The sequence below is a fragment of the Cannabis sativa genome, chromosome X, assembly GCF_029168945.1.
Source record: "Cannabis sativa cultivar Pink pepper isolate KNU-18-1 chromosome X, ASM2916894v1, whole genome shotgun sequence".
In the NCBI taxonomy this organism is placed as follows: domain Eukaryota; kingdom Viridiplantae; phylum Streptophyta; class Magnoliopsida; order Rosales; family Cannabaceae; genus Cannabis; species Cannabis sativa.
The window spans coordinates 78,967,355-78,978,703 of NC_083610.1; the positions used below are offsets into that span (position 1 = coordinate 78,967,355).

Consider the following 11,349-nt stretch of genomic DNA (forward strand, 5'->3'; position numbering starts at 1 on the left):
ACCGAGTAGTCGCACTTGATAACCACCATATACCAGGGCTTAAATTTAATTCACTACCTGTACAGATTTTAGGTCTTTCACCTACATGTGCACACCTGATCTACCTATAATGACACAGAGACTAGGTCGTGGAACAATAATATGCACAAGTCATGATCAACATGACTTTTATTAATATAACCAAAAGTAGGCAAAGAATAAGAATAATAAAAGAATATATTCTCTTTTTATTTTCTAGAAAATCTGGCAGCATAACGACTGTATTTTGAATAAACCCAAAAATCATAACCTACATAATTATTTGTAAAAAAATATATTTGGCACTCAGTGCCCCAGAACAGTCCAGAAAAATGTGCAGATTAAGTTTTTAATTTTTCAAACAATTACCAATCATAAAAAAATTGAATATGTCTAATGTTATTCAACATATATAAAAATCAAGTATAATAATCAAGTTGAGTGCCTACATCTCTCAAGTCGTTAAACTTTGTCCAAAAGACGATCTTAAGCTCTCAAGTCCCAAACTCTAATTATTTAGTCCAATCTTAGATATTACTCTCACTTGTACCATCAAATGGCTAAATAATTATCATCATTGCATTCTACTTTCAAAATTGAGTCCAATGACATATAATATGACTATATTTAAAATTTGGAGTTTCGAACCCTCACTTAAGCGGTGCACATTAACTATCGGTGGCGGTAAAAATTGGTGTACCGGAAATGTCACTAAAAATAGGAGTAGTGTATATCAAAATGACCACCTCGACGAGTAGATCACATCCATGCCAACCATTTGTCAAAACAGTACATGATATCACCGGAAAGAGGCAGAGCTACAAAAACGTCACCGAAAAAAAGTAGTGAGTTTGGCGAAATGGCTTAGTGTAGGTTGCTCTCCTCGATGAGCCCTTTGTCTCAAAAAGAATGGTATTGATCTTCTTCTTTCTTAGCATTATTGTAAACCATTTGAGAGTCTAATGGTGAAGATGACTCATCAAACGGACACCGGAGGTGGCTGAAAAATCTGTTGAAAATTTGAACCTCCAAACTTTGACTTGCGATCCTGAGCTAATGGTGGCGAAAGGGGCGGTGCCGGTTGGGGTTGAGGTCGCCGACACCTTGGGATTTGAATGGTCTGACACATGGGGTCAGACGATGGCCGGAGAGAGGTCGCCGGAGTCATGCTGGTGATGGGGTTTGTGGTTTGTTTCTCTTGCAGTCAGACCCCAGACCCCGGACTCGGGCCCGGGCCTAGACCCCGAACCCCGAACCTCGATCCCGATCCCGACCCCAGGCATGGGCCCGGACCTGGCCCTGGGACTCGAACCCGGACCCCGGGCCCGGACCCGGGATCCTGGACCCAGACCCGGGACACGTAGTTGGTGTTAGGATTGAGTGTATTAAAAATATATATTATAACTTTACACAATCAATGAATATAAGTCAATATCAAACATTGTATTGTGTTAAATAATACTAATATAATATAATACAATACAACACAATCTAACACAATACAATACAATACATTACAATACGGCGTACCAAGTGAGCCTTTAATATGTAGTCTAATAATATGTCGCCAAGTGTTTTTGAGTTGACACTTAATGACAAATAAATGGTACGACTACAATAAAATCGTAAAATAAAATATTTTTGTCGCTATTTTTTTTTTTATTATAATTATATGTGTAACAATTATAAATATTAAAGAGATTTGGCCGCAAATACTCTTATAAATTATTATTATTTTGCTAATCTAACCATCCAAACAAGAATAGTTTAAACATGTGTCACCATGGATTATCTCTCTTAAATTTAATTAATAGCCCATAGACGTCTGAATAATTACCATCTGCCCCTTGTTTTCTCCATCTATAAATTCCGCCTTGGAGACTCATTAGGTTTGCCAAACCAATCCCCGAGGGGGCCCTTTAGGGAAATTCTTCTTCTTCTTCTTCTCCTTTCTTTCTCTCTTTTTCTCTCTCTTACCTCTCATCAATGTCGACGTCTTATTCTTCTTCTAGAAAAACCAGGTCGAGTGGACCAGTGTTGCGCTCGCTCTCACCCTGCGGTCGTTTCTACTCCCCGCCATCCAATTCTTCACAATCATCTTCGTCTTCTTCTTTTGCTTCTTCTTCAAGTTTCAGCTTCTACCCTTCAGCTTCCAGCTTCTTCCAGAAAGATCATCACCGTCCGTCCTCTCCAACTCGAGTCAACATTAATTACAACAACTCAGCTTCTCGATCTTCGTCCGTTAGCTTCTCCATTGACCAGTACCGTTCGATCTCTCCTAATCGATCCATCTCCGTATCCAAGCAAAGCCGTCCAGTTTCTCTGACGAAGAAGACTTGTATGTGCTCTCCAACTAATCATCCTGGATCATTCCGTTGCAGCCTTCACAAGAATCTAAACAATGGTGGTGGAAATCAAAGTACGGTGCCTTATCCTTCTAATCGTCTCAACATGCGCAGATCGGCTATGACGAACTCGCTGGTTCGAATCGGTGGCGTTGAAGGCGAATGGGTGAAGCGAGCTTTAACCGCGTTGATCCGACCTTCTTCACATCAGCAGAGGAGGCGAGCGGGATTTCGGCCTACTCGAAGTCGTCTTTTGATCATGTCCAAGGCGGATGATCTCTGATTTGGTTTCCCGCAGGTTGGTTCATTTTCTGGTCAGTATTGTACTTTTCTCATCTCAGATTCCGGCTGATAAATATGTCCGAATCCGGCGTGTATTTTATTGAGTTGCAATGTGTGAGTCGTTGGATTCTGCGGCAGAGACTTGGTCAGCTCTGGCGATTATGATTGAAGGAGGTTGCTGATTCGATTGGATAGAGTTTTTGTACTTGGAGATCTCAAAAACCCTAGAATTTTATTGCGACATGACATGACTCGAGTGAAAGAGAACTCCCTTTGTATATATGATTTGCTATAGAAGCACACATTTTCGATCGGGACATAATTCTGCACTAGCAATCAATACCATAACAACAACAAAAAAAAATTGAAAAAAAAAAGAAAAACTAAAATCAAATTAAACTCCATTATTATTATTATTATTGTAATGAATTTAATCCAGAACTTGGTAAGAGAGACTCATTTCTCCGATCTGATCAGATGAGCAATGCTTCAATTACCGCCATTGGGATGTTTCCAATGTGTATTCCGTTAACATCATCGTCGTAACGTGTTGACGTTTCCGTTGGCCGTTACGCTTTATCACCGTTCCGTTACGTGTGTGTGGCGTTGATTTGTCCGTTACGTACCAACGTTACCATTTCTGTTTATGCCAGGTATATTCTTTTCATTATAATTTATTATTTCGTTGGTTAGTTTGGCTGTCAATTATTTAATAATTAATTGATTTTGTAATATTACAGGTGTTACTTTGGGCGGTTGGGAAGTCTAAGCTGGATTTTCGATGAAAACTTTGAAAAGATTTCAATATTGAATTGGACAAACTTTGAAGATGGCAGAACTTTTACGTTGTTGAACTTAAATTAAAAAGAAACCTGTACTGAACTTCGCAGTAGAGATTCTCTGAGCAGAAAAGGTCAAACTTATTTACAATAGCCAAATCAACACAACAAAAATAGAAAAGAAAAATTAAAAGTAAAAATGGAAATTTAAAAAATTGAATATTTAATGAGTTGGCGTGGTGGTGGTAAACTAGAATTAATATAAAGTTTAATTTTTAGTTACAAATAAATATTTAAATTTAATTTTTGATAGTAATAATATATTTTAAAAATATAATTTAGATTTTAAATATTATTATTATTAAAAATTAAATTTAAATATTTATTTACAATTAAAAATTAAACTTTAATATTTATAATTATTATTAATTATTAGTTTTGAAAATGGAAGTTGAGAAAAATATGAATACAAAGAAAAGGAGAAGGACCATACAGCTTGTCATGCCACCGAATTTCTTCTAGATCTACCATAAAGTAGTTGAGATTGCTTTGCGTGTCAAACATAATTAAACAAAAGTGATAAAAAAAAATATATATTTATTTATTAAGATGAAATATGAAAAAGTATACCAACCCACCCCCTATTTAACACTCAAAATGACCCATACTTTTCCTCCAATTGAAGACAACATTAAATAAATGATAATCTCGTATGCAGAAGAAAGAAAAAGCATTGCTTGAACTGAATTAGTTGGTTCACATAATGGATGATGATTGAGGACATTGGCATGTATTTTGTTTACTAAAAGAGATGTTAAAGCGCATGGTGGTCCCTATTGAGTGCACTATAAGCCAAACTTTGAAAGATTAATGTAAGAATGTATAAAGGGACATGGTAACGTCCAAACTGTAATTTTATTATTAAGAAGAGCATATGGGAAACCTCATCAAAGCCATCGATCCACATGCCACTACTGGTAGTACTGTTGGGTGAAAAAGATGATGTTTTTTTTTTTATTATTTATTTATAGAGAAAAAGATGATGAGTTGGGAAGTAGAGAAAATGGAAAGATTGCCAAATTTTAACTTGTAGTACCGGCCATGGCCTAAACACGAAATCATGGGCATTGGGCAGTGGACAGTACACGCTACTCACGTCAAATGGACCCCGGAATTATCAATTTAAATCAATTTTTGTGACAACTCACAGTCGACTTGCAAGAACGTGGCCACATTGTTTTTTTTTAGGGGTGGGGGGAGTACTGTTAAAGGTGTTTTATTATATATATCTTTATATATTAAAAGTGCTTATTCTAAATGGTATTTTTTGGTTTAACAGAATATACTTAAAAATAAAAGAATATTCTGTTAAATTTAACGATTACTTTTTATCTCTCGTTAACAAATAAACTCAATAATTAAACCCAAAAAATTAAACAATCTTTTAAATATTAATAATCTCTTTTTAAATTAAAAAAAATCATCTTACTCACATTTCTCTCTAACAAACCTATTTTGGGAGAATATTAATAATTTTTTTATTTATTTTTTTTTTTTAAAAAAATATAGATAAAATGCTTAGAAAAGATAATATAAATGTGCACTACAACATTCAGGAGCAATAGCGGCGGGCCCCTCGGCCGCTATTGCTCCACAATGTGGCCGCTAAAGGGCAATAGCGGCGGACCTCGGCCGCTATTGGTCCGCCGCTATTGCTTGGCCGCTATTAATAGTATTAGCGGCCAAAAGCGGTTCCGCCGCTAATATTAATAGCGACGGAGCATACGAGACCCCGCCATTGTGCCCCGTGTCGAGTTTCGTGTTTCGAGATCGACACAGGGCAATAGCGGCGGGGTCCCGCCGCTATTGCTCCGCCGCTACAACACCCAATAATAAAAATAAATAATTAAATATTTAATAAATAAATCTAATTAATATAATTAAAACAATTTAATTAAATATTTAATAAATAAATCTAATTAATATAATTAAAACAATTTAATAAAATTTATTAATAATTTAAAATTGTCTCCAAAGTAATTAACTTTAACATATTAATCCTAATAAAATATTGTCTCAAAATTAAACTAAATTATTACAAAACATAAATAAATTATTCATTAACATCTTCATTCAAGTCTCTAATTATAAAGTCTTGATCTGGATTATTTTCGGTACGAGTCCCCGAAGCCCGTGGCGGAGAAGGCACATACGCTTGGTCTGATGATAAACCCAGCGTCAAATTACCGAGCTCAGCTTGGTTGAAAATGGGAGTTGAAAAAAATCGGTTCTCCTGCGATGAACTCCCAAATAATCCAAAATCAGCAAAGTTTGAGCCGAGCGGAGGAGACTACGACGGTGTTCGGTATAAGAACCGATTTCCCATTGGCGGAGCGGTATTTGTTCTTCGCCGAGGAAATTCTTGAGGAAAAGATTGGGGTTCTTTCTTTGCAAAAAATTTTCAAATTGCTGCTGTGACAAATTTTGGAATTGTTGTTGCGAGGAAGGCTGAAATTGTGGTTGCGAAGGAGGTTGTTGTTGCTGTTCCGGAGGAGCGGCATGACTCTGAGAAGACGAACCACCAGGCGACTGCGACTGACTATACGTTTGAATGAAATTGTCAAAGCGTGGGTTAAATATTTGGGCACGTTGTTCAGGCGTCAAATTACCCCCCCAAGTGGCACGCATAGCTGAGAATATATCTGCCACAGTGCTCATCATTTCAGTAGTTGGTTGGGGAGGCACCGTTGATTGAGTTTGAGGGATTGGTTTCTTTCCTTTGCCCTTGAGCCTTTTACCCACGCCTCTTTGATAGTCAGATCTTTGGCCTAGAACTGTTTCCATAACGTCAAACTGATAACCAGTATCAGATTCAGATTCAGTCCCAGTATCGCTCTGGGATTGTCGTTCCAGTCGCTTCCTATCAAGCTCCTTGATCAGTTCCTCCTATTTAAATCAAAATTATTAGAATATGTAATTAATATAAAATATAAATTTTAATAATAAATAATTTTAATCACTTACATAATCTTTTGCAGCTAATTCATTAACGAAAGTTCCAGACGGTTTTTTCACATGGATCTCCTTCCATGCTTCAACTACATGCTCTCCAGGAGGACCCCCCTATACAAATATAAACAATTAAATTAGTTTATTATAAGAAAAAAATATTATTAACTATTAAAGAATTTTTTTTATGAAACATTTAACAATTAAAGAATTAATACATACCATTCCGTGGCATATGGACGCCAACGATTTTGTGCCTTGCGTTGTTGGATATTTCATTAGTTGTCGATTCGATTTATTTTTAGTTGAACGATTCAAAAATGCCTCGCTAACGAACAATTCGCAAACCGGTTTCCAAGTCTCGGTATTCAAGTAGTCAGGGGGGAATTTGAGAACTGTGTCCCAATCTTCTGGTTTTTTGTAATGTTGTTTGAAATGCTTGTGTCTGAGCGTCTTTCGCTCACTATACCGCTCCGCCATCACCGAATATAAAGTCCCCATAAGTAGGTCTCGGTGGGGATTCCCATCGATATCAAAGTAGTACTATGTAGTAAAAGTAATGAAACGTTATGTTAATTTATAAATGAGGACATCATATTATTACAACTTTTAATAATTCAAAATCACTCACTCTAATTCGATTGAGCACTTGATCCTTGTATTGTTGGGGTACATCAGAAAAATTAAGATGACCACCCGGGCACAACATGCTTACTTGTTGGCCAAGAAATCGAACATAATTGCTTGCTTCAGCGCCAACAACTTTGCCTGTTTCAAGATCTACCTCATCCGGCAAGGGCTTACCAGCATCTCTCCTTTTTTTTTCGAGATTAGCGTTTGCGGCAACCCCACGACCCTTTCTGACCGGAGGTGGAACTATATATATTCGAGGGAAAAATAATTTTATTAGTAAATCATACATTCACTATTTATATTCAGAACAATTGTAGATTAGAAAAAATATGAAAACCTGCTTCGCAAGACGACGGTACCCTAGAAGGATCAGGGGGATCCCTGCCGTCACCATCCCCACCGTGGTATGTCGCTAACGTAGCTGACATTTTACTTTACTTTGAAGACGGAAAAAATGTAAGAATTCACAAATGTGAAACACATAATTGAAATATCACACAAATGTTAATGCGAAAGAAATTAAATAGTCCTTTAATTGTAAAAAATTTTAGTAACAAATGTTTACAAAATAAAAGTTACACTGAAGAATCACTATCATTTCCATCATTCACTATGTTTACATTTTCATCCTCCACATGTTCAACTAGTAAATCATCTACTTCTTCAGCAACATAATTTTCATCAAGTTCATTATTCTCTATCTCAGAATCCACTAACTGATCGGACAATTCAACAATTACTGGGGGTTCATTCGATTGCATAATCAACTCTCCAAGATCAACCGTCAACACAAAATTGGCAGAGTTAGAATCACTAACAACATCTACATCAGTCTCATCTTCGTTGTCAGTAATGTCCCAAATTTGTCGATGGCTAATATCTTCAACAACCTTCCAATCGCGACCTCTGAGTGGATCGTCAAGATAGAAAACTTGCTTCGCCTGGTTAGCAAGGATGTACGGTTCATCTTGATACCAATATCCACGAGTATTTATACTAGTTATATTATTTTCAGTGATTGTCTTCTTTCTTAATGGATTAGTGTTATACCATTTACATTCAAACAATGACACTGTATATGCACCAGTATAAGATATAGTGATTACATCTTCAAGTGTGCCGTAATAATTGAACCCTTCAGTTCCAGCAACAGTAACACCACTATTTTGTGTCTTCCGCTTTTGGTCTCGCTTTGATGCAATAAACCGAACACCATTCACTACACAACCTTCGTAAAATGTTGCTAAGTAATCGGACCCGGAAGCCAGAGCGAGTAACTCATCACCATTTTGTAAAGTTCCAAGCTTGTGCAACTCATATATCTAAATACATAAAATGTATTAATATGAGAGGAATATAAATGATTGAATTAAAACTTTACAATTTTGTCGTTATACCTTCTTATGAAACCACGGACGGAAAGTTTGCCTATGCAAGACATCGTGATTACCATTAGGATATTCATGCTTGATCTTGTCCAAATGTTCACTGTGAAGTATGATAATGTCAAGATACAATAGAGGGAGATAGAAAATAAAAACTAAAAATTTAATAAAATAATTTATAAAAACGTAACAAACTTACTCTAAGTAAGCTTGGATTTCAGGAGAATTTTGAAGAATGTACCACTCAGCTTTTTCACGACTGATATGATCAAGAGGCTTGATAAGTCCGCAAGTTAAAGGACGAGATTGAGAATTAAAAACTGAGAGATAGCGACAAACAGAAGGCGCATCTTCATTTCGATCAAGCCGATTAAATCTTGTTTCACACCCTTTAAAGTACATTGAACAAAAAGTTACTGCCTCATCAGCAACATAACCTTCTGCAATTGACCCTTCAGGACGTGCCTTATTTCCCACATAATTCTTCAATTTTTTCATGTACCTTTCAAAAGGATACATCCATCTCATAAAGACCGGGCCACCCAATATCGCTTCTTCAGGCAAATGCAATACCAAGTGTATCATTATGTCAAAAAAAGCTGGAGGAAAAATCAATTCCATCTTGCACAATAACAGAATTAAATTATTTTGAGCATCCTCCATATCTTTTACATTTAGAGTTCTAGAGCATAACTGTCGAAAAAAATTACACAGCTGAGTAATAGTTGTTGCAGTGTCACGAGGTAGAAATTTACGGACACCAACCGCTAGTACTCGCTGCATAATGACATGACAATCGTGGGATTTTAACCCAATAATGTTAGACTCATCTGGAGAAACTTTGCTCTTTAAATTTGAACAGAAGCCATCGGGAAACTTTATTCCTTTAACAAACTGACAAAAAAGTTGTCTTTTCTCACGAGTCAAAACATAAGGAGCATGCGGTTTCATTAGCCTCCCATTCACATCTTCATAAATCCACAACGATTCCCTAATACCCATCTTCTTTAAATCATGGCGCGCATTGGTTGTGTCCTTTGATTTATCATTATCCAAGATGGTTCCTAGGAGACTATCACACACATTCTTCTCAACATGCATGACATCAATGTTGTGTTTTAAAATATTCGTGCTCCAATACTCCAACTCGTAGAAAATACTTTTTTTCCTCCAATTATAATTTTCTGCAACTCTTCTACGTTTCACGCCCCCAAAATTTTCATGATGTCCGGGAATTTGGGGTTCGAGAGCATTAACTTGTGATAATATTTCTTCACAAGTAAATCGTCTTGGAGGAGGTCTTCTTTCAACTTTACCATCAAATCGAGTATCCCTTCTCATTGCATGGTTACTTGGCAAGAACCTTCGATGACCAACATATGATGTCTTCCCGATCACTCGAATGGACGTCGTGTCTTCATTACAAGTAGGGCAAGCTTTATAACCTTGACCACTCCACCCAGACAAGCTACTACGAGCAGGAAAATCATTCACTGTCCACAAAAGCGCAGCACGCATGGTGAACATTGAGTTGGTCGAACTATCTCTCGTTGCTACCCCATTATTCCACAACTCCTTTAATTCATCCACCAAAGGTCTTAAAAATATATCCATGTCTTTACCTGGAGATTTTGCACCAGGAATTAGGGTAGATAGCAAGAAATAATTATCTTTCATACATAACCAAGGTGGTAGATTATAGTTAGCCAACACCACTGGCCACATGCTGTATGCAAGACTCATGTTGCCAAATGGATTAAATCCATCAGCAGCTAACCCAAGTCGAACATTTCTTGGGTCCCTTGCAAACTCGGGATGTTTTGCATCAAAGTCTTTCCAAGCTAAACCATCGACCGGGTGTCGCAACACCCCATCATCTTTTGATTTTCCAGTATGATGCCATATCATGCTTTTCGCTGTAATCCTCGAACTATATAATCTTTTAAGTCGAGGTGTCAACGGAAAGTATCGCATGACTTTGCAAGGAACTTTTTTTCCTTTCCCGTTCTCGGAAGTAACCCAACGACTAGTTCCGCAAACTGGACAAGCCTCCTTGGATGCATTCTCCTTATAAAATAAGCAACAATTATACAAACAGACATCGATATTATCATAACCCAAGCCTAATTTCTTCAATCTCTTTTTTGCCTCGTAGTAAGTTGATGGAATATTATTTTCCTTCGGAAACGCCAACTTTAAAAGCTTCAATAATTCTTCAAAGATGTTATTAGGAATTTTTCCCCTAACTTTTAAATGCAATAGCTTTGCTAAAAAGTTAAGAGATGAAATCCAATCACAACCGGGATACAATTCAGCTTCAATTTCCTCAAATAAGTCATCAAATTGTGGGTTTGTGGTTGGTTGTTCATCTTCTCCTTGTGGTTCCTCAGTTGTCGAGGGAAAGAAATCTTCCAAAATAGGAATCATTTCATCCTCTGATTCAACATCGGCAACTGCTACATCAACGACGGCATCCTCAGGCTCCCCGTGATAAATCCACTTGTCATATCCTTGCATAAAACCTCGATCAAATACGTGTGCTCTAACCCTATCTATTTTTTCAAACCTACTATTTATACATCTCACACAAGGACATCGTATTCGTCCATCACAATCCTTATGTTCTGATGCCATTGCTAAAAAGGCTTGTAGACCATTCCAAAATTCATGGCAACCACGATTTCTGATTTTGGTCCAAGACTTATCGATTGTCGCCATCTACAATTTAGACGACAAATGAAGTATTAAATATTTAAATTTTTGTAAAGTCTTATGAAATTTTATGAGTACGAATTTTATGATATATTTTTAAATATAATTATTATTGTTCTTTATTATTAATTTTTAAATTTTTGTAAAGTTTTATGAAATTTTATAAGTACAAAAGTTATGATATAT

The 11,349-nt window shown here is 36.6% G+C and overlaps 2 protein-coding genes across 2 annotated transcripts; one reads left to right on the top strand and one right to left on the bottom strand.

The window, feature by feature from the left end:
• Window positions 1-1,728: 1,728 nt before the first annotated feature.
• LOC115698872 (uncharacterized) lies at window positions 1,729-2,967 on the top strand. Its single transcript, XM_030626079.2, has one exon. It carries the CDS (start codon window positions 2,005-2,007, stop codon window positions 2,644-2,646), a length of 642 nt encoding a protein of 213 aa, XP_030481939.1. The 5' UTR covers window positions 1,729-2,004; the 3' UTR covers window positions 2,647-2,967.
• A 4,674-nt stretch (window positions 2,968-7,641) lies between these two features.
• Window positions 7,642-11,085, bottom strand: LOC115695770 (uncharacterized). Its single transcript, XM_061106311.1, has 4 exons — window positions 9,162-11,085; window positions 8,651-9,050; window positions 8,464-8,554; window positions 7,642-8,388 (listed from the first exon to the last, which is right to left on the bottom strand). The coding sequence occupies exons 1-4, from the start codon at window positions 11,083-11,085 to the stop codon at window positions 7,642-7,644; spliced, it is 3,162 nt and encodes a 1,053-aa protein (XP_060962294.1).
• Between the last annotated feature and the right edge of the window lie 264 nt (window positions 11,086-11,349).